Raw genomic sequence first — 27,145 nt, forward strand, 5'->3', positions numbered from 1 at the left:
GATCTGGATTTACTCGCTAATATATTCCGTAACATGTTACATCGATTGCAGAAAAAAAAGTAATGAGAAGCCCTACTGAGTGAACGTACGACTAAAATGCCCCCAGATTCACAGGAATTGCTCTTTTTTTCTAGCTACTAAACAAATAGTCGCCCAAATCGTTGCAAAAAGCTTTGTTAGACTTCTCTGAAGTCAAGAGACAAATGAACTGGTATCTAATCAATGAAAGATTAACATCAGTAGTACTTGACCAACACAAGGAATTTCTGAGAGTCTGGACCCCATGGGTGGACTATAGTCTTCCCTTTCAAAATAACATATCTTTAATCTCCTTGTAATTAATTACATATTACCTAAGGTCTTATTCAGTCAGGCATATATTGGCCAGGTTTTCACACCCGGACGATATACGCTGTCCCTCTCTGCAAGGGGAAGAGGCAAGGCAGGCAGAGAGCGGGTGCACTGGGCTCCCACTCCCTCTCTGCCCCTCACCACTGTTTGCAATGGAAGGGGGCAGGACAAACCTTAGCTCTGCCTCCATCCCACCCATTGCCAGCAGCAGAGAGGGGGTTCAAGCTCAATGCACTGCTCCCGACCAAGCCCGCCTCCTCCCCCTGCAGAGAGGGACAGCGTATATTGGCTGGACGTGAAAACCCGGCCGATATACGCTTGTCTGAATAAGCCTTAAGGCCTCCTTCCCACGAGCGTGACGGGCTCTGCCGCGTAATATTCCGCAGTGAAGCCCGTCACGGCGCCCCCCAGAGACCCCATACTTACCAGCGGAAGATAGCGTGAAGACGCTTCCCCGCCCACCGCCGTCGCGTCATGTGACACGCCCACCGCGTCACATGACGCGGCCGGCCGTGTCACGTGACGCGCCGGCCGCGTCATATGACGCGCGGCGGTAGGCGGGGAAGCGTTTTTTCACGCTATCTTCCGCTGGTTGCAGCGGGAGATAGCGTGAACGGACGGCTTCCATTGACTGCAATGGAAGCCGTCAGCGCGTACACCCGCAGCAAATAGAACATGCTGCGGGTGAGAACGGGAGATTTCACGGTGCGTAATTCCGCGGTGGAATTACGCATTGTGAGCATTGTGCTATTAGGTTCAATAGAACCTAATAGCAGGGGGCAACGCAACGGATTTTTGCCGTGGATTTACGCGGCGTAAATCCGTTCGTGGGAAGGAAGACATATCCCCAGAGCCTTATATACTGCACTCTGGTTTTTGTTGTTGTTGGGTTCAGATCCCCTTGCCCCCCCCCCCCCCCCTTTTCTGCGTTTTGCTATTTTTTATTGCCCAGGTTTCTCTATGGATCCTTCGTTTTATGCATCAATTTGCGATGCGTTAACATTACAAACACCTATTGTCGGTTATCGCGCGAGAAGAGTGCAAGTGGCAGCGATTTTTCAGGATAAAGCATCGCTGATGCTCAAACCTCGCTTAAACAAAAATGTGATATCGTGCTCGCCAATGTGAAGGAGCCCTCAGACCCCGGCCAGGCCTTTACTTTACCTGTAGCCTTTTCAGAGCAGAAACATACAAAAGCTAAAGAAACTTTTGTATAAAGTTACTTACAATTATGTTAAACCTTGTTCAAAAATATGGCACATTTATAACGTACTTTTTCATCGTTTTCTCCTTTATTGTAATTTGTGAAAAAAAGAACAAGTCATTACTTATCTTTACAATCCTTTTTTAGTCCTGATAGGGAACTTGAACTTGTGATTGATTGCTTGTACAATATACTGCAATATTTTTGTATTGTAGTATATGTTTTTTTTTTAATAGACATAAATAGATGACAATCTGAGAGCCTTCACTAGGCCCAGGGCCGGTCTACTAACCTGTGATCACAGTAGGGTGGGAGTTTGATGGGGTGACCAAAGAAGCCACACATCTTACAGCTTAGATGATGTTGTGGCAGCACTAATTACAGCATACAAGTGGTTAAATTGATGCAATCAGAGCTAGCTGTAATTGCAACCATTGCTGGAGGCTCTCAGCGGCTTGACATAGCTGACATTTGCCAGGTATTGATTGGGCTCAGCTCTCCAGCCCACTCTATAACACCTCTACAACTGAGGGCACATACATACTTTAAAAGGGGTTAAAGTAAAATATTAAATACAGTCTTAGCCAAGTATTTACAAAAATCTATTTCTGTGACGGAAAATTTTTATTTTTATTTTTAAAACAAACCCCAATTATGCCCAGTAGAAGCAATCTGCAGCAGACATTTAGATCCGCTGCACGCTTTAACTGTTGTGAAACTACAGCAGAATGTCACAGTGTGTCGCTTATTACAATGTAATCTATTGGAGTGAAATCCGTGATGAAAATCCGCAACAAAGTCACATGCAGTTTTTTATTGTACCTTTTGGTGCAGAAGTACACGCAAACAGTTTCCACCATGTGGCCCATATACAGGCATCTTGAATAAATCATACTGAAATTATTTGCCATTCCATGTCAAATCATCTCTGGTTTCTGAGGTTTAATTTTCCGGAATGTTAAGTTAACTCGGGGAGCGAGCACTTTTCTTCTGACTGGGAGGCTGTGGTACCAGTAGACATTGGTTGGGAAGTTCATCATAAGCAGGCTGCCATGTTCTAGCGCCAACTTCACAGGTTCAATCCTCCGCACAGAATTTATACTTCGTGAGTCTCTGTGTCGAAAAATAAAATCCCTACATGCTCCAAAAGACACGGAAGCAATGGGACTCTGAGGAACCAGCTCCTTTTCATCATCTCTGTGGTCACCAATGTGATCGTTACCATCTTTATATCTACAAAAAAAAAAAAGATTTTTAAATAAAACATTTAAACATGTCCAGAACACCTTAAAGTCCTTTTACTAGGGACGACTGTCGGGCAAATGATGCCTGACACTCGTCCTTTGTTCATGCGCTCCCTTGCTGTCACACGGAAGCTATTACTGTCTTGCTTATGGAGCGTCCAGCGGGGGGTGGGGCGGTGCATTGAAGGAGATTTCTCTCCTCTCGCTCACTGCCCCTCTCCATTGACATAACAGCGCCCGTTCACTACTGAACAGCTGCTGTTTAAGCTGAACGATGAGCTGATCGCCCATCGTTTATGAAGTATGAAAGATCAGCGATCAAGCTCATCGCTAATTTTAAACAATGGCCGTTCAGTAGTGAACGGCGTCTGTGTTATGTCAAATGGAGGGGGCGGGGGAGCGAGGAGAGAAATCTCCTGCACTGCTCTGCCCCCTGCTGGCCGCTCAGTGAACAAGCCAGCGACAGTAGCTCCCGTGCAGGAGCAGGGGAACACTGAGACACAGGGACGAGTGTTGAGCATCGTTTGCCCGACAGTCGTCCCGTGTAAGACAGCGGTGGTACATTTTAAGAGATTTTTTTTTTTTTAAATCAAATCATTTTTATTGAAGCTATATTTTTGAATTATAGGGGGGCTGCAACCTGTCATTTTAAAAACAACTCAGCCATTTAACTTTATTAATGACGCAACTCTTTTTTTTCTCTCCCCCAACCCCGCCCCCCTTTTAAAAAAAACGTAACCCCTTTATTTATGAAGCCGTATGAGGGCTTGTTTTTTTGCAGGCCGAGTTTTTAAAAATTTTTTTTAATGGTACTATTAAACCCCTTCATGACGCGCCCCTTCTTTTTTTCCCACCCCATTTTAGTTTTTTCCTCCCCCCCTTAAAAAAAATCATAACTCCTTTATTTATCTGTCAACGTCGCTGTATGAGGGTGGTTTTTGCAGGACGAGTTATATTTTTCAATGGTGCTATTTAATGTACCATATAATGTACTGCAAAAAACTTTTAAAAAATTCTAAGTGGAGTAAAATGAAAAAAAAAAAAAAAAAAAATTACATTCCGCCATCTTTCAGTGTGTCTTGTTTATACGGTGCACAAACTGCAACAAAAACGACATGATAACTTTATTCTATGGGTCAGTACGATTGCTAAGATACCAAACTTGTATAATTTTTTTTTTTACTATACTACTTTTTTTTCAAAGACATTTAATTTTTTTCAATTATTTTCTGCCGTCATCTTGTGCGCGCAATAACTTTTTTATTTTTCCGTCGACGTAGTTCAGCTAAGGGCTCATTTTTTGCGGAATGTCCTGTAGTTTCTGATAGTACTAAGTCGGAATACATACAACTTTTTGATCGCTTTTTATTGCGTTTTTTTCTGGGATACAGGGTGACTGAAAAAGTGCATTTCTGTTCTCTATTTTTTTTTTAGACCACGTTTACCATGTGGGGTAAATAATGCGCTACTTTGATAGATCGGACTTTTACGGACGCGGCGATACCAAATATGTATTTTTATTTTATTATTTAGACTTTTTAATTATAGATATAGCAAAAGGGAGTGATTTAAACTTTTATTACTTTTTTTTTTTTAAACAATTAAAAAAAAACTTTATTGCTCTTTTTTTAACTTTACTTTTAAGTCCCCCTGGGGGACTACAATATGCGATTCTTTGATTGCTCCTGCAGGATGACGTAATGCTATAGCATTACGTCATACTGCATTCTGACAGGCAGCCTATCAAGCCATCCCCTTTCAGAAGGCCCCCAGCAGCCATGACACCTGCATGGCTCCCCCGATCTCACTGTGGGGGACCGTATGGGACCCCCGAACATCGTTCGGGGGCTTTAAATGCCGCTGTCAGAACTGACAGCGGCATTTAAAGGGTTAATATCCGCGATCGGCCGATCGCAGCTATTACCCGTAGGTGTCAGCTGTACTAAACAGCTGACGCCCGCGCTGTATGCAGAGAGGTCGCCCCGCGACCTCTTTGCATACATACCCCGACGCTCCAGGATATAAATGTATGTCCTGGAGTGGGAAGGGGTTAATGTTTCTACGGCGCACAAACTGCAACAAAAATGTGCTGATAACGTTATTCTATGGGTCAGTACGATTACTACGATACCAAATTTATAGTTTTTTTTTTTTGCTGTACTGCTTTTAATAATAATCTTTATTTGTATAGCACTAACCTATTCCGCAGCACTTTCAGGCATGGATAAATGCAAACAATACAACAATTACAATGTGAGCTACAATCAGTTTGAAACAATTGGGGTGGGGGTGGTACAGGGGGGTTGGGGGGAGCTAAGCATGGGAAACACAGGCAGTAAGGGATGTCATGTGGAAATCAGTTATTAGAAAGCAAACGGGGTGGGGCGGTAAGTAGGTGCAGGGGTAGAGGTCGTATGCCATAGGCAGGCTGGAAGGTCTGGGGAGGCATAGGGAGGGGCACGGGACTCGGTCAGGAGATTTGGTATGCTTCCCTGAAGAGGTGCATTTTTAAGGCACGTCTGAAATTTCGTGCATTGGGAATTGTCCGGATGTCTTGGGGTAGAGCGTTCCAGAGGATGGGTGCTGCTCTGGTGAAGTCCTGGAGGCGAGCATGAGAGATTCGTATTACTTTTATTTATTTTTTTTAAAGACATTTCATTTTTTAAATTATCCTCTGCGGCCATTTTCTGCGCGCAATAACTCTTCTATTTTCCCCATCAACATAGTTGTAAAAGGGCTCATTTTTTGCAGGATGTCAAGTAGTTTGCATTGTTACAGTATTGGAATACATATGACTTTTTGGTCACTTATTGCATTTTTTTCTGGGAGACAGGGCAGCCAAAAACAGTGCATTTCTGGCGTTATTCCCCAACCCCCCCCGGAAGACGTTCACCATGCAGGGTAAATAATGCACTACTTTGATAGATCGGACTTTTACGGACGCAGTGATAGCAAATATGTATTTTTGTTTTATTATTTAGATTCTTTTATTGTAAATATGGCAAAAGGGTTTTTTGTTTAACTTTTATTACTTTTTTTTAATATTTAGTAAAACTTTATTGTTCAGATTTTAAGGTTTTTTTTCCCCCTTCAGTCCCCACTGGGCACTGCAACTAGCGATGCTTTAATCGCTTGTGCAGTAGGATGTAATGACATAGCATTAGATCACACTGATCTGACAAGCAGTCTATCAAGCCAATCCACAGGGATGGCTTGATAGGCAGTCTGCTAAGACAGCCCTGGAGCCTTTCAGAAGGCCCCTGGCTGACATCAGGGGCTGTGGAAGGTAATGGCAAACCACCCCGCAAAAACAGTCTGCCAAGAAAACCTCACGATGTGACGTCACCCGAGGAGTCAGCCCCCTTACACCAGGGGACTTTACCTTACCAATGCAGATTTTACTTCCTGAGTTCAAAGGATGAAGTTTGCTGTGAAAATGTGGATAAGAATTCTTGAAATCTCATCCACTTGGCCTGTGTCATAATACACTGTACAGCATATACTCCATGTGTGAACAAGACGGAGTTCAGACACAGCAAAATCTACATGCGTTACATACAGATTTTGCCCCAGACTTCCAAAGGGTGAAGGCAAGTGGCAAGCTGTGGATTTGAAAATCTGCAGAAATACTAACCAGCTAAACATAAATGGGGTTTATCTTTACATCTTTGTACTCTACACCAAAAATCCAACAAGTCTGAACATAACCTAAAGGCACACCTGTTGAGAAGAACAAAGTTATAGGAGTGTCCTGTAGCCAGTTGTACCTTCTCCCTTATAAGGTTCAGCACTGGGATCCATGGTTTAGGAGACAGCGTGATGCCAGAAAATGTGTAGCTTAATCCTTCGTCACCATAAGTAACCTGTTTCCTTGGAATGCTATGCCATTTTCCATATACTTGAACTTTAGTCAAGTCTCCTGCAAATGAAAGGGAGAATGTAATAACTAAAAAAAAGAAAAAAAATATAGGACAACAAATTCCTTCACACTGGCAAGAAATTGCAAGAGTGAGAAAAAACCCAGAATTATGAAACCAATGACTTTCACTCATGCGATGTTGTGAGGGAAAAAAATTAAAAAAAAAAATAAAATAAAAAAGTGCAATTTTTTTTTTTTCTCATCTCCCATGTTTCCCTATGGAGTCACCTTGTTATCACATCACAAAGCATGAACTTGCGATTTTTGTGCAATGCCTTTTTAACATTAAAACATTAGTCCTACTGACTTTTGCCTAAAAAAGAAAAATTAAATTTGTGGCAAAAAAAATTAAAAAAATTGCAAGCGGCAGCAATGTTTTAGCAAGAAAAAGCAGCGCCGACGCTCAAAAATCACGGGAAAAAGATGCAATTTTGTTGCAGCAAATATCGCGGTCGCAAGTGTGAAGGAGCCCTTAGTGAACTGAATCAGGTACACAACATTACCCCAACCAGGTGTGTGAACTTACATCAATTTAGAGACAATAAAACACTTACCCTCATATCTGTGGACTAATTAAAAGGGTTTTCCAGGCACAAATACTATTGACGACCCATCCTCAGGATAGGTCATCAATAGTTGATCCGCCGCTTGGGAACCCAGCTGATCATCTGAGCAGGCGCATGCTGTCAAAGCCGCAAATACACAGCAGTTTGATCGGAAACCATGGCTCCGACCACTGTGTAGTGGCCGGCGCTTGTAATTACAGGCAAACTGCTCAGAGGCTTGTCATGCTCCAACGATGCAACAAGCTTCCCAATCATTTGCTGGGCTGGTGGCAGAACCAATGGTCAGAAAGCATGTTAAATTCAGACAACCTCACCAACTGATACTTTTTGAAACTTTTATCTTGACTAAATGCAAAGTGAGTGATCACCTGTAAAATATACGACATCCTTTTCCAGCCGCTGCAGCATCTCATTAGCTTCTGCCTTGTTGAACAGAGATGTATAATCACAGCTCAGGTTTTCTGCACGGATTCTCTTCCATGTACAAGTCTGTTCCAGCCAAGAGTCGGCGTTTTCAGTCCTACACTTCTTTTCAGGCAGGGTCTCGGTAGGACCGCCAGCGTCTGAACATCCAGGACTTTCATCTACAAGAGTCCTTTTGTTTTTAGATACGGCTTTTTTGATCACAAACTTATCCATTTTCACACGTTGCAGAACGCCCATTTGTGTTCACACGACAGAACCGGAGGCGATTTTATCATTTTGGCAGCTGGAATGAGATAATCATAACATTTAATAGCATATTAAAAAGAATAAGCCAAGCCCTGGGCCGTATTTACATGGCCAATATGGTCGCACCAGTCTTGTGCATTACTAGATTCACAAAAATAGACCCCACTGTTTGCAATGGGTCTATTTACACGGGTGATTTTTCTGTTACAGGGAGGCTAAGAGGCAGAAAATAAATAAATAAATAAATAAAAAAAAAAAAAAAAAAAAAAAAAAAAAAAAAAAAAATCGCACCATGTCCAATTTTCATGCAAGCCTTGCACAAGAATAGTGCATGCAAATGTGTGGTGTCCTTCACATTGCATAGAACACAGCCACGGTGTCCATGATCTGTGCAATGCGGCTCATGCATCAGAATCTCGGGCTGGACTCGCTTTTGGTCTTGTAAATATGGCCTTAAATGGGTTTTCTGCAACTCAAAAACATTTATTTTTATGGCCATGGAATTTTTTAATTAAAAAAAAAAAAAAAAAAAAGCCAGTTGATCCCTCTCCAGCGTTGGAGCAATTACATGTGACCACTCAGCCAGACGCGGGCTTCAGCAATCTGGCATAGTCACTGCTGGCCTACAGTCATGTGCACGAATAATGGCCTCTTCTAGGTTCGCTGCAGCAGGGACCCAGGCTCCTGAAGAAGGCGAACAGGACTTTTCTTTCACAACATTCGACGGCCAAAGACTTTGTCCGCGAGTCTTGGGAAATCCAATTAAACAGCGTTTACTAAAATATGTAGATTTACCACTACATGACTGCAATATGTAAATTCACGTTGTATGATCATGCAAGTCGTTTTTTTTTACAGCCACAGGGCTTTCACATGGCGGAAAGTGCGATATTGGGCCGTGATTCACAGCCGGATATTGCCTTCGCCTGAGTGAAACTAGGCTTAGGGTGTGTTACAGGAAAAAAATCAATGGTTTTCCTCCAGACTTCCACTGTCTTGCTCCAAATCAATTATAATGAGAAGTAGCATGCATGCAAGGTAACTGAGTCTGACACCATGTTGGTCAATCATCAGTACACTTCTGCTTTATTATTAACATCACGGTACAGATATAGTGGAAATGATGCAGGAATACAAATACACGCCCCGAGCGTCATAACTCATGATTGGCTTAGTATGTAATGACTCTAATGATTAACATATATTAACGCCTTAAGGTGCATGTTGCTACTAACATGTAATTGCTACGAAACGCAACTAGAATAGAATTTATCAATATCTCTGACTGGAACAAGGAATTCAGGGGAGGAGGTAAGCATCAGCCCCTCCCACCCCTATGAGGGTGGGCATCCCAGGTCTTTCTTGTTAGAAACACATCTGGAGACAGTCCTAAATCCTGGGAACAGTCTGTGGGAGATACCGCACAAGAATCCAAACACACACCGGTGCACAATAATAAATCAGTTAACCATTTATTCTTTTCCTAGGAAGGTAGATATACTATTATATATTAGCCTAGGCTGATGTAAGAAACACATGACAAGGTTTATATACAATAGAATACATATATCATTACTATAACAGGTGCCTTCACACTGGGGAGAAAATTGTGCAAATATGAAACCCATTCTTTTCCTGCATGGCACGGTGATGCAATGTGAGAAACACTTCACAGCATGTCCTATGTTTCTGCGAAATCACCCATTGAAAGCAATGGGAGGACTGCGCAATCCTTTGCCATGGCTGTGATCCTTTCATCCTCACAGAGATGCGAGGCTTTTTTCACATGAAAACGCCTCACATCCATGGGACTTTTACATGGTGGCAAGTGCGATATTGGGACGTGAATCACAGCCTCATATCGCCCTCACCAGTGTGAAGGAAACATTAACAAGGGAGGACAAAAATAGGAATAAAAAAATCTCTGGTTTTGAAGGCGTTAAGAATGTATCATGGACTTCAAGGAAATAACTACTGCTCTATAAACTACTGAGCGTGTGCAGAACAGATTCAACTTAAAAGCCTTGAAGAAGCAGCATAAGACTACTAAGGATAATTTCACACGGGCAAGCTCGATATCGGGCCATGAAACTCATTGGTATTTGCGAGGTACCAGTGGAGGCAAGGCGCTTTTGGGATAAAACCACCTCGCATGACTTCAGGGAAGTAGCGATCCCCCACTGTGGCTTTTAGCTGCGGCGGAGGATCGCTGAATGTTTAGCATTCTTTTCAACGGGACACTCGCGATGCATGGGTTTGCCATCTCGATTGAAAACAAAGCCCAAGGAATTCCGAGGGAACGCCAAAAGATAGGCCATCAAAAATAATTCACCTACAATGTGGATTGGTGATAAATGTATGCTAGCTGCGGCCCACTGCTGGACCCCCATTCTAGTGATCACGGGGGTCACAGGCAACGTACCCTTATCACCTAGCCTGCGGACCGGTAATACATGACCTTGTGGGAGGCGGAGGCAGATTTTAGCTGCGTATTTCCGTGATCGAAAATAGTATATTCCTGCGTATTTCAGGATTTCTGGCGCATGTAAATATAGTGTATTTATACACGCCAAAAAAGCGGAAGCGCCCATTGTGTACATGCGCAAATACGTAGGTTTTCTGCGCATTTATGCAGGTTCATTGACTTCAATGGTCTATTCCGGTGTGTAATAGGAAGCATCGCGTGAAAAACACGCTCATCTGTATACCCCATTGTAAATCAATGGGGAGTCAGCACAGCGTAATACATGCGTGTTGACACGCCCTGCGGCCTCCTTCACACAGGTGTATTTACACACAGAATATCTGTATTGCGTGGGTTCGTTCACATGCGCGGATTTTCTTGCACATTTCAGTTGTGCAAAAAACAACAACAAAAAAAAAGCAGCACGCTCTATGTCGTTACATCTTTGCGCATCCAAAGCCCCCATAAAAGCAAATGCGGGTGGGCAAATGCACGCAGAATACGCTGCGGAATTGCGCAGGAAAAAACACATCTGGAACTCAGACCAATTAGCCATTTCAATCGTTGCATCTTTGCCATGCGCAAATGAACATGCCTTGCGGGCGCAAAAAGTATAGTAAAATACGCTGATGTGCACGCAAAAAAAATCATTGTTTATCTGCAAAAACCCTGCGCTCATGTGAAGGGGGTCTAAGAGTCCTTTTACGCGGATCGCTAAATTAGAACGAGCCAACGGCGACAGCGTGGTTTGCATTAAAGTACAGTTGGATTCGCACGCAGATAATTGGTTACATTTAATGTATCATTCGCTTTATTGATGGTCGTTCAGGAATCCGCACCAGTGAATGCAAACGACTGAATAATCGCGGTTTACACGTAACAACTTGCGGACGACTGAACAATTCTTTTTACGCCTGTGTAAAATGAATGACAAACGAAAAGTGAATTAATTATCGCTCGTCGGTCAATCATTGGCTGTGTTAGCGCCGCGTCCCCTCTTACAGGTGGCTGAGGAAGACGGTGCAGCAGCCCCTTCATTTCCAGGATAGATGGGGATCTCAAAGGTGAACCCCCTCTGTATCCTAGCAACCACTCCGCTTCACGTTACCACGGCGACCACAAGACCCACCTACAGGGGGCTGGCAGAGCTTATGAGTGTTGGCGCCAAAACTTTCCTCTCCCTCTTCTCGTGTGCGACAAGCTGAACTCCCGCAGGACTACCATGATCGGGCAGAAGACCATCCAGTCCTTCTTCACCCCCGTCCCCAAGAAAAGGTCCTCCTTAGAGGCGTTCATAGAGGCGGACGGCTGCGGGGGAGAGGTGAGCGGTGCGAGGAGCTAGTGCTGCTGACAGCCGCGGCCGCACGTGTCACTGGGGTTGGAGGGAGTGCTGTACCTTGCAGCTCCTACCTGTCTGCAGGGGTCATCTCCTGCAGCCCACCCTGCTGTGCAGTGCACCGGCATCATGTACAGCACCGGCTCCATCTCTGCATGGCGGCTCTTTTGAATGAAATCCATTCCTTTTCCTTTAACAGCCAATCAGCAAGCACAACCGGGGCAGGGGGCGGGGCTAGTGCTGATTACCCTTGGCGGGAAACCAATGAGGTGGCTGTAATCTCTTAAGTGCGGCGGAATTCCAATATATGCTTGGCGGGAAAATGCAGCGTGTTGCGTGCAGCTGACGTGCATTAGCACCCACGGCCGCTGGGAGGCGCTGCTTGTGTTTATTAGCACAGTAATGTGTGAGGATCCGGCGTGTGGCTGGCTGTCAGCATGATCCTCCTGCGGCCGCTGAGGAAGTGCTGGTGTAATGCCGGTAAGCCGCAGTGTGTAACCCGGGCTCTGTGTACTCAGCAGGTGACTCCTGTGAAGAAGACCAAACAAGAGGATGAAGAGCGCCCCCAAGTGTCATCACCCCCCCTGAGCCCCGAGCAGCTGGACCGCATCCAGAGGAACAAAGCTGCAGCTCTGCAAAAGCTTGCAGCACGTCACGTGCCTGAAGGTTTTGGGGAGAGCTGGAAAGAGGCGCTGCTGGCGGAGTTCACCAAGCCGTACTTCACACAGGTAATCTGGGGACGCTGGAGGGCAGGGGGTGCGGGGACTAAAATATTAGAGGGTTAATTAAAGGGCCGTGCCAATATTATATAGCTGACCGCACCTGGCTATCGCCGCACAGCAGGGGGCGCCATGTTGTCTTTAGGGTCTGTTTAGATTAGCCGATTTATCGTTTGAGCAAGCGATGTCAGGGCAGCCTGTTTATACGGGCAGAGACCTCTCCCGGCCCGCTCAAACGAGAATCCTTCAGTCGTTCTCAGGGGAGAAGAACTGAACACAGGGCATTTAAACTGAAGGGAAGTGAGCGAGCCAACCATTAGTCTATGTGTAGGTAAAAACCGTGAAGGCACTTGTAGCATATACTGTAATGTTTCCGTGTAGCAGTGTATTGGTAGACTGTTATGGCATGCCTCCGCTGCCAGCTGTTAGACATAGTGCGGGTTCAGGTCCCGAGCTTTATGCCGTACATTCACAGCAGATGATTTTTAAGGGATTAAACTAAACCCCCTGAAATACCCGTTTAAAAAAAAAACCCACAAACTTCTCGCCAAGTGCCAGAAATGGATCCAACAGGCCTGTAACAATGGGGCCACCTGTCTCTGGATGGGGCTGTAGAAGGGCTTTTTTTTTTTTTTTGTAATCAAAATGAGGTGCTATCTCGTTATGTTTTCAAGGATGGGATAACCAAATGGAATGTGCACGATCTGTGCCGATCGGGTGTCCATACGTTTTACGACCCCAGTACATGACCTTTTTTTTACAGTCATGAACTTCAAGTGTGCAAACCGCTTCATAACCTTCCTGGTTTTCTTTCCTTTTTAGCTCACTCGGTTTATCTCAGAAGAACGAAAACGATGCACCGTGTATCCTCCTCCACATCAGGTGTTTACCTGGACTCAGATGTGTGAGGTTAGAGATGTAAGTATTTGCCCGTACCTACCTAAATGACATGCAAACTTTTTTTTCCCCGTCCGTGTCATTGGGGGACCTGGTAAGGCCTTGGGTATAGCTGCTGCCACTAGAAGGTGACAATAGGCACAGAGTTAGTCGTCCTACCAGCGATACCCCTCCTGCAGACACTGAGCTATATCAGTTTTAGCTTAGTGTCTGTAGGAGGCATAATGGCATACCATCAGTACATGCCTCACATGGTTATGCCTTGTTCTCATATATATCTCTGCTGGTATCTTCATAACCATGGTACGACCGGTACCAGACAACTTGTTCCCTACCTCCTCATGCCCAATGAACTCTGATGGCTTACTCTGTGTCTCGTCAGCATACAACCTCATTAAACTCCTCCCATTAGGGAATATTTATGTCACGGTTAATCTCTCTCAGCAGCTCTTCAAGTATCTGTCATCTTCCTCTCCCTGGGTCAAGTGGTTCTGAAAGACCGATTGCTTTCCATTTTTGGCCTGTTCTCTTATGTTGATGCTTCTTGACAGTAGTGTGGACCACACATCCTTTACTTCCTTTCTACACTACTTATCACTCTACACCGCATTCTAAAAAATCTTGGTGACCCACTAGCTGAGGCTGCACAGTGCAATGGGATTGAAGTCCAACCTTTCGCATTGGGTTATCCACAAGCTTGTCTCCATAAAACTGAGATGGATTCTTGAAGCCCTTCCAGTCGGCACAGCTGGCTGGTGAGGACTACCCTCGTTACTACGCAGTGCATCAGCCACACTAAGGGCTCATGTCCACGGGCAAAATGAGATTTAAAATCCGCAGCGGATCTCCCACGCGCAGATCCGCACCCCATAGGGATGCATTGACCACCCGCGGGTAGATAAATACCTGCGGATCGTCAATAAAAGTGATTTTAAAAAAAATGGAGCATGAAAAAATCTGGACCATGCTCCATTTTCATGCGGGTCTCCCGCGGGGACGGCTCCCGCGGGCTTCTATTGAAGCCTATGGAAGCCGTCCGGATCCGCGGGAGACCTAAAATAGGAATTTAAAGCATTTACTCACCCGCAGCGGGCCGCGAAGCTCTGCTCTTCCTCACGGCCGCATCTCCCTTGCTTCGGATCGGCGGATGTGCCCGGCGCATGCGCGCGGCACGTCGGCGACGTGCCGCCGGCGTCAGGAATTCATCCGCCGGCCGAAAATGAAGATCCGGCCGTGAGGAAGAGCAGAGCTTCGCCGCCCGCTACGGATAGGTAAATGCTTTTAAATTGCTATTTTCAGCGCTCATGTCCGCGGGGCAGGAGGGACCCGCTGCAGATTCTACATGTAGAATCTGCAGCGGATCTGATTTTCCCCGTGGACATGAGGCCTAAGGGGTCCGCTCCAGCTTTAGCTTCCCACGGAGATCCTTCCCATAGAAAAGTTAGGCATCTATATGAAGACTATACACTGCCGAAGTACATCTGATGGGTACGTTTAGCCGTATTCAGCTTTAGCATTTCTTCTACATAGTATTGCCGGTGTTTGCCGTGTTCTGAGTGTCAATACCTAGATCTCCCACTTCCTAGGGGTAACGTATAGATTCTGCATAATAGCCAGGCAGTGGTTTATCCCATTGTCTGCCTTCGTTCCTATGGTCAAGGCATCAGATATAGTGTTTTGTTTTTCTTTGGGGGGGGGGGGGGGGGGGGGGTAAAAGAACTATCCAGGAAGTCCAAAAAAGGAAAATTGATAGGCAGCACTCCTTGGTATTCAGAATTAAAAGCAGCACTCTTATTTCATATAAAAAAAAATAGCAGGAGCAAAACCAGAACATGGTGTGCAATTAACCCTTTCCAATCCAATTTGTATCCTGGTTTTCCTAGGGGACTTACTCTTTTTCTGCCGTTATACAACGGTGCTATCTGCTGGCTAAAGCCAGTACTGCATGAGGTGACACGTTGGATAGGCTCCGACAGCAGAGAGGCTGGCAATATACAGTAAGAGAACCCTGACTGATGTCTTCCAACATTGGAGCTGTACAGCCTTAAATCATAATGTCTACAGATGTCAGACAATGGCTTGGAAAGGGTTAATAGGTGACACATGTCGCCCAGTCTTTGTGCACAGTGTCCTGGTTTTGCTTTGTGTTTCTCCTTTTGAAAATTCAAAAAACAATTTTTTTCATTCTCTGTAGGTAAAGGTGGTAATTCTGGGACAGGATCCCTACCATGGGCCAAACCAAGCTCATGGGCTCTGCTTTAGTGTTCAACAACCTGTACCGCCCCCACCCAGGTAACAAACATTATTTACAATTCTATCAGAGTTGTGGTATTTATCGTTTTTGCAATACAATCGCCCTAGATTAAATGGCATCACAGATTTACGATTTCATACGTAATGGCTGTAATTGTGCTCAAATTCTGTCAAAATACAAAGTATGGCTACATACTGTAACATTTCTTTAAAGGGGTTTCCCTGACACTTTGCTTCACAGCCACTCTGTACTTTCTGGTTGCTGCTGACCAGGACATGTGACTGCTGCAGCCAATCACTGGCTATGGAAGGGCACTGTGGCCAGTGATTGGCTGCAGTAATCGCATGTCCTGGAAGTACTGCTTTTTCACAGTTATCACATGCCTGGTGACTGTGCCGATTGTTCTCCAGGCTTGTGGTGCCCGACAGCTTGTTCCTGTGCAGATCTAGATAAGGACTGTCTGGATGTTTTATAGTCTAGGGATAGTCATGAAGTAGTTAAAATCAGTGAGTGTTGAAGTGAAAAAGGATTATTTCAGGAACGTGGCACCTTCAAGTGAACAGTCATGTCTTGAAGTTCATATATTGGGTGCAGGAAAAATGAGCAAGCGAAAGGATCTAACCAACTTTAACGAGGGCCAAATTGTGACGGCTAGTCGACTGGGTCACAGCATCTCCAATATATCAATTCTTGTGAGGCGCCGTGCTCATAGCTGCAGACCTGACCAAGTGCCCAGGCTGCTGCAATGTGTGCGGAGCTGTCCGGTTCTGGCTCCTTACTCGCTGATGGCAGTCCTGTGAACAGCTGATTGCCAAGGTTTCCTCAGTTGCAGACTCCTGCTGATCAACTGTTGATGACCTATTCTAATAAGTCCTCAATGGCATAACGCTGGACAGCCCCATTTTTAAATACCTGGTAAGATTATTGGTTTAATTGATGACCTGAGCTGTGAGCTCTTGATTCCTGCTAGTATTCAGTATGATGATCCCTATAGATGGAATTTATGCTTCAGTTATCCAAGTGTTATCCATGTTCCCTTTTCAGCCTGGAAAACATGTACAAAGAACTGCAGACCGATATCGAGGGCTTTGTGCACCCTGGACATGGAGATCTAACCGGGTGGGCTAAGCAAGGTATAATGCAGTTTTCATCATCCTAATACATATGTAAGGCCCCTTTAAATTGTAATATGCGTGTATTGGTATGTTCATGATCTGTGTGGTAGCGAGTTTGTATGTCTTCTGTGGTCCCTGCCCCCCCCCCCCCCCCTCCCTGATGGTTGGGTAGAAGTGGAAAGAGAAAGGGTATATAAGGGGGGTGACACTGTCACTTCTTGAATAATAGATTTCTGTAGTTAAAGCGGTTTTCCAGTGAAATACTATTGATAACCTACCTATCCTCAGGATAGGTCATCAATAGTTGATCGGCTTGGGTCCGTCGCTCCAAACCCCCACTGATCAGCTGAGCGGTCGCATGCTGTCAGCACCGCAATAACGCAGAGGTCGGAGCGTAAGACTTTGTGCCGACTGCTGTGTAGTGGCCGGCGCTTGTAAATGCCTGCAGTTACAAGTGCCGGCCACAACAGAGAGGTTTGGCGTGCAGACTTCCACTCCAAATTCAGAAAGGTCAGAGCAGAAGCCTCTGGGCCCACTTCCTTATAGTGGCCGGCGCTTGTAACTGCAGGCACAGCTAGCGTTAATTTCAATGAGAGCCGTGCCTGCCGTTACAAAATGTGTAATAAAAAAACATCCTACAGTTCTGGAAACCAAAAATTGTACCAATAAAAGTGGAAGCTCTTCCTGCAAAAAAAAAAACAAGCAACCATATGGCTCCGTAGACAGAAAACTTAAATTGTGGCTCCCAGAATCAGAATATGGTAACAGAAAATATAGAAAAGTGCTTTTTTGCAAAGGTAGTAAAACATACAAAAACTAAATAAATTGCTTAACTAAATAAAATTTTAGAATCTTTGACACAATAAACACTACAAAATAAAGGGATGCCAGAAGTGTTATATTTTATCAGTACACTTCCAAAAAATACAAGATGGAAACCAAAGTGTCACATGCACGCCCCAGTGGTACCAATGGACATTGTCAACTCATCCGCGAAAAACAAGCCTTCACACAGCTCCGTATACAAAAAAGGTTCTCTGAATATTGCTGTGCATGAAGAAAATGTCTCTGAAAAATGCTTTTTGTGCAAAAGTAGTTATAATTTTTATTTTTTTTTAGGTGTTCTCCTCTTAAATGCTGTATTAACAGTTCGTGCGCACAATGCAAACTCTCACAAGGACCGAGGCTGGGAACAGTTTACTGATGCCGTAGTGTCTTGGCTGAACAAGAACCTGGATGGATTGGTCTTCATGCTTTGGGGGGCCTATGCTCAAAAGAAAGGCGTCAGTATAGACCGAGTAAGTTTGGGTGTATAAAGTAAAGCTGCGCATCGGCTGACCGTGATGTCATGATAAACTTTTCTGCTTTGATTATGATGCATTCTAGAAGTAACACTACTTGAATCGGCCTATTCTGCACTTTAACCCCCTTCTTACAGTTTACCATAGAGGAAAAGGACATTATAGTTTTGGATGACTGAACTTGTTCTACTTCAAACAGCCCTAGCTCCGGTTGTATCACTCCACTTGCTTTTAGTGACGCTTTACGGGTGTGTTCACATGTGAAACGTTTACTATTTGGCTGACTTCACACAGGTGAGATTTGTGCATTGCCGATGCACTAATATGAACTCCGTTATTTCGAATGGGGTCATACACATGAGCGATATTTAAATTTCCCCCAGTCGTCTCCACGACAGCACCAACTGAGATTGCCTCCTCCTGGTAGGACAGGAACATACTGAGAGGTTAAAAGCTCCCCCCCTTCCCCACTTTCCTCAGTGTCTTCCTGTCCTGCCAGGAGGCAGGATCGCTGAGAGGAGCTGGTGGAGAAGCCAGCGAAAGTATACAGGCGGATCGGAAGGCAGTGGCTCACCCTGTCATCCCTTCGCAGCCAGACGACTCCCGGGACGCCACATGGGGTGGTAACCCCCGGGCCAGGTTCCTCCCGCGGCGGCCCATGGGGGGTTCAAAGCGGGAGCCTCAGTCCCCCTCGTCCTCCGGCAGAAATTACAGCGCGGCGCTCCAGGAAGCCCTTTGACGGCAGGGGGCGGGGCGCTGCATCTCACGTCCAGCGCGATGACGTCATCGCGTCTGCATTAGGAGCGGAGGGGCGGGGCTTAGCGCAGGAGCGCGAAAATTCAAATAGGAACCTGAGAGAAGCCAGAACACCAGCACTACAGGTCGCAGGGTGTCTGCAGCACTGGTATAAAGATGAGTGCTCCAGCCCCAGAGACAGCTGAAACCTCAGCCTCAGCGGCCGTAAGTAGCCAGTGCGGCAAAAATACAATGCAAATATCCAGTATGTTGTATATGGAAAAATTGCATGTTTACCCGCAAAAATGCTTTGTTTGTCAGGGGGATAAAAAAGACATCCCCCCCCCCCAGAACAAAACTGCGAAAATGCGTGGAATGCGGGACGAGACTGCCAGCCACGTACCAGAGGCCTCTATGCAAGGCATGCGTGGCTAGGCTAGTCAGAGAGGAATCGGGGGGGATTCCTGGATGACGTTAGGAAGCTGGTGAAGGAGGAGGTTCGATCAGCTCTAACGTCACTGCCGGCACCGCCAGCAAAACGCCAGAAAAAGGCGTATGTTCCCGAGGAGCCTTCTGATTCCGAGAATTCCATCGGATCAGAGCAAGAGGAACAGGCGGCCGAGGAGTCCTCAGAGGAGGACTACAGGAAATATTTGTTCCATCAAGACGAGTTGACGGAATTAATTAAATCAGTCAGGGCTACATTAAAAATGGAACAGCCCAGAGAGCCACGGACTCTACAGGATGAAATATTCAGTGGACTTGGGGAGAGGCGTAAACATACCTTCCCGGTCCACAAAAACATCTCTAAAATAATTCAGAGAGAGTGGAGTAAACCAGACGCAGGTTCCTTCTCCGCTCGAGGCGTAAAAAGGAGATACCCCTTGGAAGAGGAAGCTTGCGCAAGCTGGGACGAAATACCTAAAGTAGACGTCCCGGTGGCCAAGGTAGCCAAGAGGACGACTCTTCCCTTTGAGGATGCCGCACAGCTAAAAGACCCCATGGATCGCAAGGCAGAGGGACTCCTAAAGAAACCATGGGAGGCAGCGGCAAACATCCTTAGGCCAGGGATCGCAGCCACTTGCGTGGCGCGGACCCTGGGGGTATGGTTAGAGCAGTTGGAACTACACCTGACCAACAAAACACCAAGAGATCAGATCCTTAACTCCCTTCCCATCTTGCGCATGGCAACTAACTTCCTAGCGGACGCCGCGGCCGAGACCGTCAAGCTCTCAGCAAAGGCCACAGCCCGCTCTAACTCAGCCAGAAGGGTGTTATGGCTGAGATCATGGTCAGGCGACCTGGCCTCGAAAAACAAATTGTGTGCCCTCCCATTCTACGGCCAATTTCTATTCGGACCGGACCTAGACAAAATTCTAGAAAAGGCGGCCGACAGCAAAAAAAGGGTTCCCTGAGGAAAAGCCACAGAGAGCGAAGACCTTTTCCCGGGCCCCAATGCAGCAGCCCGAGGCCTACCGAGGCAAGGGCAAGACAGGCCGCTGGAGTTACCCCAAGGGGGGCAGAGGAAGGAATATCCTCTTCAACCCCCACCAGGGGGAGCCGAAGCAGAGACCCTGACGCCATCCCCGTAGGGGCAAGGCTGGGGAGCTTTGCGGATCAATGGGCCGCAATCTGCGGGGGCCCATGGATCCCAAAAATCCTACAGTACGGATACCGGATAGAGCTAGTGTCCATCCCCAGAAGGAAATTTATTACCACGCGAGCCCCAAAAAAACAGCCACATTTACTAAGGCAAAGCGTGCGCGACTTGCAACGGTTAAACGCAATATCTCCCGTACCGCGAAACGAGGAAACCCAGGGCTATTATTCCAGGCTCTTTCTAGTAAAAAAAACCCGGAGGGAAACACCGGACGATAATAAATCTGAAAGACCTGAACACCTGCGTCCGATACAGGAGATTCAAAATGGAAACCATCTCCTCGACAATAAAGTTGATCCCCAGAGGAGCCTACATGGCGTCCATCGACCTAAAGGACGCTTATTTTCACATCCCGATCCACAAAGATTCTCAGAAATACCTGCGGTTCGCAGTGGACATGGGCAGAAGAATAGAGCACCACCAATTCAGATGCTTGCCCTTCGGGATATCCTCAGCCCCCAGAATCTTTACCAAGATTATGGCGGAGGTAGCCGCCCACTTGAGAGAAAAATCGATCCTAGTAGTACCCTACCTGGACGATGTTCTATTAATAGCAGAGTCCAAAAAACTCCTAACAAAACACCTGGAGACAGTACTAGAACTTCTCCAATCGTTGGGATGGATTATAAACTGGGAAAAATCCAGCCTAGATCCCGACAAGCAGAAGACGTTTCTGGGAATAACTCTCGACTCAGAATCGCAATGCTCCTACCTACCCGAGGAGAGAATACAAAAAATCCGCAGAATAGTCAAAACTTTCCTACGAAGACGATTCTGCACAATTCGGGAGGCAATGTCTCTCCTAGGGAGCTTGACATCATGCATCCCAGGAGTAGCATGGGCCCAGGCCCACACCAGAGCCCTGCAGGCCGTAGTCCTATCCTCATGGGACAAAAGGCAGTCCTCGTTAGGGGCAAGGATGTACATCCCAAACAGGGCAAAAACATCCCTGCGTTGGTGGTCATCCCCAGAGAACCTGCGGAGAGGGGTTCACTGGCTACAAAACCCAGCCATCCACATCACAACAGACGCAAGCGCTTGTGGATGGGGAGCGCATGTGGGGAACCAATTCTTTCAGGGTCCCTGACCTCAGAGGATAAAAGAACAGTCCTCAAATTTCAGAGAACTACAGGCAGTTTGGCAGGTTCTACAGCAGTTGGGCAACTCGCTACAGAACCAACACATAAAAATACTGTCAGACAATGTCACTCACATACGGTCGCTCACATACGACACCAAGGGGGCACAAGATCTCCCCCACTGCAAAGCATCGCACAGAAAATCTTTCACTGGGCGGAGGGCCGGATCCTCTCGATCACGGCAACCCACTTGAAGGGGACACTAAACGAAAAAGCAGACTTCCTCAGCAGGAAGCAAATAGACCCAGGGGAGTGGTCCCTCTCCCCAGAGGCATTCAGAATCCTAACCAACCGGTGGGGGACCCCACAGTTGGACCTCTTCGCAACCAGGGAGAACACAAAAGTAGGCAACTTTTTCTCCCTCCGGCCAGGAGATCGCCCGATAGCGGTAGACGCCCTAGGCCAGGACTGGGGACAAGGACTGGCTTACGCCTTTCCTCCCATACCACTAATTCCCAGGGTCTTACAGCACTTCAGAACCCAGGGATGCACGCTAATCCTGGTGACCCCCTTCTGGCCGAAAAGAAGCTGGTTCGGTCTTCTGACAACACTGAGCGTCCAGGACCCAGTCACCTTCCCTACCTGGACAGATCTTCTATCGCAGGGGCCACTGAACCACCCTGGCCTAGACAAACTCCATTTAACGGCATGGCTCTTGAAGAATCCTCGCTAAGAAAGAAAGGATTCTCAGAGAAAGTAGTAGAAACCCTAATGTCCAGTAGGAAAAAGACGACCCACCTGATCTACCAGAAGGTCTGGAGAAGGTTTTCCTCATGGAGACAGGGAAGGGATCGCGGGGATTCTATCCCCGACACTCCGCTAATCTTAGAATTCCTGCAGGAGGGCTTAGAGATGGGCCTCTCCCCGAGCACCCTAAAAGTCCAAGTTTCAGCCCTTAGCGCCATCTGCGACACAAAATTCGCAGACGACAGATGGGTCCACAGGTTCCTAACAGCAGCAGCTAGACTACGCCCTAGGCCCATAAACCTGTTCCCAGACTGGAACCTTAATTGGGTTCTAGGGGCCATGACAGCGGTACCATTCGAACCGATCGAGGCGCTACCTATAAGAATGCTTACAATCAAGACCATCTTCCTAGTAGCCATCACCTCCGCAAGACGGGTTAGCGAACTACAGGCCTTGTCCATCTGCCACCCGTTCATGAAAATCGCAGACACCAAACTAATATTTAAAACCGACCCGGCCTTTATGCCAAAAGTAGTGTCAGATTTTCATAGGTCCCAGGATATAATAAACCCCTCATTCTTCAGTAACCCAAAAAACGAGGAGGAAAGAACCCTAAGCTGCCTGGACGTTAGGAGAGCAGTCCTAACCTACATAGATACAACGAGCCACTGGAGGCGGGACGACAACTTGTTCGTCCAGTTCAGTGGCCCAAATAAGGGTAGCAAAGCAGCAAAAAGGTCCATAGCCAGGTGGATCCGTCTGGCCATCATAGAATCCTATAAGGCCCTCGGGAAGGAGATCCCGTTAGCTCTTAAAGCCCATTCCACAAGGGCAGTAGCGTCCTCATGGGCCGAACACAGTTCAGCCTCGGTCGAGCAAATTTGCAAGGCCGCAGTCTGGAAAAAACCCCACACGTTCACTAAACACTATAGGGTAAAAGTGCAGCAGGACGAGGACATGGCCTTCGGCCGTAAAGTCCTCTCGGCAACGATCCCACCCTAATAAACTTTAGTTGGTACGTCTCAGTTGGTGCTGTCGTGGAGACGACTGGGGGAAAAAGTGGATTATACCCACCTGATAATCAGGTTTCCAGTAGTCTCCACGACAGCACCCGTACCTTTCCCCCCCTATAAAAGTAAAATAATAAATTTAAAAATAAAAAAACCCCGGTTAGGGGAAGAAATTTAAGTTTAGCTCCTGCCCCGGCAATTCGTTAGAATCCACTGAGGAAAGTGGGGAAGAGGGGGAGCTTTTAACCTCTCAGTATGTTCCTGTCCTACCAGGAGGAGGCAATCTCAGTTGGTGCTGTCGTGGAGACTACTGGAAACCTGATTATCAGGTGGGTATAATCCACTTTTTTTCCACATCGTGGCACGTCCTATCTTTGTGTGAGCCCTCGCATCACATCTCCCATTGCTTTCAATGGGGATGGCAGCAGCATCGTACCACATGCTACGTGCACAGTGCAATGCGGAGTTTCCCCATTGGAATCAATGGATTGCTACTTCCCCAAACTGATGCAAGGTGGTTTTGGGATTAAAACGCCTCACATCTGCGTGTGAAGTTGGCCTTAAAGTGAATAGGATTAATGCAAATCCTGTTCATATGTAGAAGGAAAAAGATTCTACTTGTATTTTTTTTTGCCGTAACTCTAACCTGTGGAATTTCCGCTGCAGAACTGCAACATTTCCACAACGTGTAAACACACCCTAAGGCCTCATGTCCACGGGGAAAATCAGATCCGCTGCAGATTCTCCATGGAGAATCTGCAGCGGGTCCCTCCTGCCCCGCGGACATGAGCGCTGAAAATAGGAATTTAAAAGCATTTACCTTTCCGTAGCGGGCGGCGAAGATCAGCTGTTCCTCACGGCCGGATCTTCACTTTCGGCCGGCGGATGAATTCCTGACGCCGGCGGCACGTCGTCGACGTGCCGCGCGCATGCGCCGGGCACATCCGCCGAGCCGAAGCAAGGGAGATGCGGCCGTGAGGAAGAGCAGAGCTTCGCGGCCCGCTGCGGGTGAGTAAATGCTTTTAATTCCTATTTTAGGTCTCCCGCGGATCCGGACGGCTTCCATAGGCTTCAATAGAAGCCCGCGGGAGACCCGCATGAAAATGGAGCATGGTCCAGATTTTTTCATGCTCCATTTTTTTTTTTAAATACCTTTTATTGACCATCCGCGGGTATTTATCTACCCGCGGGTGGTCAATGCATCCCTATGGGGTGCGGATCCGCGCGCGGGAGATCCGCTGCGGATTTTAAATCACATTTTGCCCGTGGACATGAGCCCTTAAGAAGGGGTGTTCTGGGCACAAAATTGAAACTTTAAAAATGCTGAAATTTAGGAGGTACAGCTAAGTAGTGGCAACCTGTAGTTTATCTGAGTCTTCTTTGTCCCTTACAGCCACTAATCTGCTGCTGTTTACATGCATCTCTTGTGCAGTAAACCAGACTGTTACCAAAAACTTCTAGTATGCAGAGCTTGCTTACTGGCCAGCACTGTAGCTCCGCCCACAGCTTACAGGTCCTACAACTTACTAGCACCAACCTCCCTCTCAGAGCCGGCTGTAGCCAGCAGACATGACTTTCCAGCACTCTGAACTTCATATCAATACAGTGCAATGCTTCTGCTCATGTACTCCCATCATGCACTGCTCTCAGGATGTTGTAGGGTATGGACAGGGGAGGAAGGAGCAAATGCAGACAAACGTCAGGAAGTGTAAGTATTTTCAGATGGAGGGTCACATGACATAGAAAATGAAGAAAGCTAGACCAGGTACAGTGAACCTATTGCAGAATGAAGTGTTGTGATGTACATTTGATTTTTAAAATGTAAGTTTGTGTCCAGAATACCCCTATAAAGCTAAGAATCTTTACTTTAAAAGAACACCAAAAACATGTATGTAGCACTGATGGGAACAGAGCTGCAGCTGTTTGAAGTGGGGTCGGGAATACTGAATTTACAGCTACCATGTTTCCCTGAAAATAAGACCTCGTAGAGGTTTTGCTGAAGTGCTAAATATAAGTCCTCCGCCAAAAGTAAGACCGAGCTCTGTCCCTGCTGTGAGTCTGCCGTGATGAGCTCCCCCTGGTGGCCGGAAGCGGCAATACCGTGTTGTACAAGTGGTCCTGGAATTGCGGTGGGTGATCGTTACAGTCTCCAGAGAGTGTGTGGGAGCCAGGTACTTTACAGCCCTTATTTTTTGTGGCCCTGTGTGGGAGTCAGGCAACCAGTGTGTCTCTTTGATTCATTAGAGGGTGATCATTACAGTCTCCATAGACTCCATGTCTTAGACATTCTACTGGTCCCATACATGTTGTATTGGTGTTAAATCTGGTGACCAGGCAGGTACGGAAGTGTGACAATGCTGTGGAGACATTACTGTGACACCCCTCCCTGGTGTGTGCATCTGAGCATTATCCTGCTACCTCTTGGAAGCCGCCATGAGAGGAACACATGTGGCTGCAGGATGTCCTGAACATATCACTGAGCTGTCATTGTCCCTTGTAGCATTACTAGGGGTGACAACTGTTATATGTGACAGACGCCCAAGACCATCACACCAGCAATGCCGTACATATGCAATGTTTTGCATATGTACAGCTTTGAATACGCAACCCATAGAGAACAATAGGAGTGTATGTGTGTAATACGTGATGAAATAGAACATACTGCATTCTTTTTCACGCGCGTACTACAAGCTATGTATATATGCTAATGTGAGTGGATCAATGAAAATCAATGTATTTTAGTCCATTCATTGTGTAACACAAACATCACACACACGTGTGTGTGTGTGTGTGTGTGTGTGTGTGTGTGTGTGTATATATATACATATACATATACTTATACTAACTCTGGCTTAAAAATATAATGTGTATACATTTTTTTTCAAGCTGGAGTTGGTACATTTCTACCAACTCCACCAAAACGGGACTCTGTCTCCTCCTCCACAGCCCTGCTGATAAGAACCAGGTAAAGTGAGGTGTCTATTTTTTGTCTCCTAGAAGCGTCATCTTGTACTACAGACTGTTCACCCTTCTCCTCTCTCGGTACATAGAGGATTTTTTGGCTGTCGTCATTTCTCCAAGACAAACTCCTATTTGGAAAAGCTGGGTAAAAAGCCAATTGACTGGACAGACTTGTGATCCGTACGGGCGCTCCCCATCGTGTAGTGACCTGTCAGACCTACAGTTTGCAGCAAGAGCTATTGATGGATCAGTTTCTTGTATCTACAGTTTACTGTTTCAGTTGCAAATCTTACTTTGAGTAAAAACAAAGTGTTTTTCTTATTTTTTTATAATACCATGTTAAAAAAAAAAAAAAGCATTTTTGCTGAAGGAAGCTAATATGTGAATACACTATTCCATGGCAAGCGCACAGTCTACACGATCAGCCAGGATATTCAGTTTATTGAAGATGTAAAGGACTACTTGGATAGTCGTGTAAAGTAAAATGCTGCCATTGTTAATGTATTGTGTGACTATCCAGTGCGGTTGCCAAACTGGGGGGAGGGTTTGTTACCAAACCTGACCAGACTAGTATTAATAGGCTGCAAAACATTCCTATGTCAGAATGCAAGATCTAAAGCAATGGTCATTCTTCAATACTGTCTTATACAGAAAGCTTGTAAATAGTTTGTATATGAAAAGTTTAATTGTATAGGAAGTATGTTTTTGTGAGGGTGTGGATGTTAAATCTTTTTTGTAATAAACATCAAAACTATCTTATTTCAGAGTGTTAAGCTTGTAAGCAAAATGATCATTTCTACATAAAGCTAATAATTAAAAATGCTTGATATGTAAAATTAGAACATTAACCCTTTCCAATCCACTGTCTGACATCTGAAGACATTCTGATTGAAGGCTGTACAGCCCTGATG

The 27,145-nt window shown here is 46.1% G+C and overlaps 2 protein-coding genes across 5 annotated transcripts; one reads left to right on the forward strand and one right to left on the reverse strand.

Moving 5' to 3' along the window:
- Positions 1 to 1,642: 1,642 nt before the first annotated feature.
- ALKBH2 (alkB homolog 2, alpha-ketoglutarate dependent dioxygenase) lies at positions 1,643 to 11,950 on the reverse strand. Of its 3 annotated transcripts, none has more exons than XM_066603857.1 (4): positions 11,831 to 11,950; positions 7,653 to 7,993; positions 6,520 to 6,718; positions 1,643 to 2,788 (listed from the first exon to the last, which is right to left on the reverse strand). In XM_066603857.1, the coding sequence occupies exons 2-4, from the start codon at positions 7,945 to 7,947 to the stop codon at positions 2,473 to 2,475; spliced, it is 810 nt and encodes a 269-aa protein (XP_066459954.1). In that variant the 5' UTR covers positions 7,948 to 7,993; positions 11,831 to 11,950; the 3' UTR covers positions 1,643 to 2,472. The 3 variants fall into 3 exon arrangements, with proteins under 3 accessions (XP_066459954.1, XP_066459955.1, XP_066459956.1); XM_066603858.1 differs by having other exon boundaries at positions 11,817 to 11,934; XM_066603859.1 differs by lacking the exon at positions 11,831 to 11,950 and adding an exon at positions 11,550 to 11,797.
- On the forward strand, positions 11,569 to 26,993 carry UNG (uracil DNA glycosylase). 2 transcript variants are annotated; one of them, XM_066603854.1, is made up of 7 exons: positions 11,569 to 11,741; positions 12,275 to 12,484; positions 13,298 to 13,393; positions 15,567 to 15,664; positions 16,671 to 16,759; positions 17,861 to 18,039; positions 26,271 to 26,993. In XM_066603854.1, the coding sequence occupies exons 1-7, from the start codon at positions 11,643 to 11,645 to the stop codon at positions 26,409 to 26,411; spliced, it is 912 nt and encodes a 303-aa protein (XP_066459951.1). In that variant the 5' UTR covers positions 11,569 to 11,642; the 3' UTR covers positions 26,412 to 26,993. The 2 variants fall into 2 exon arrangements, with proteins under 2 accessions (XP_066459951.1, XP_066459952.1); XM_066603855.1 differs by having other exon boundaries at positions 12,278 to 12,484.
- Positions 26,994 to 27,145: the final 152 nt, after the last annotated feature.

The sequence above is a fragment of the Eleutherodactylus coqui genome, chromosome 5 (assembly GCF_035609145.1).
Source record: "Eleutherodactylus coqui strain aEleCoq1 chromosome 5, aEleCoq1.hap1, whole genome shotgun sequence".
Classification (NCBI taxonomy): domain Eukaryota; kingdom Metazoa; phylum Chordata; class Amphibia; order Anura; family Eleutherodactylidae; genus Eleutherodactylus; species Eleutherodactylus coqui.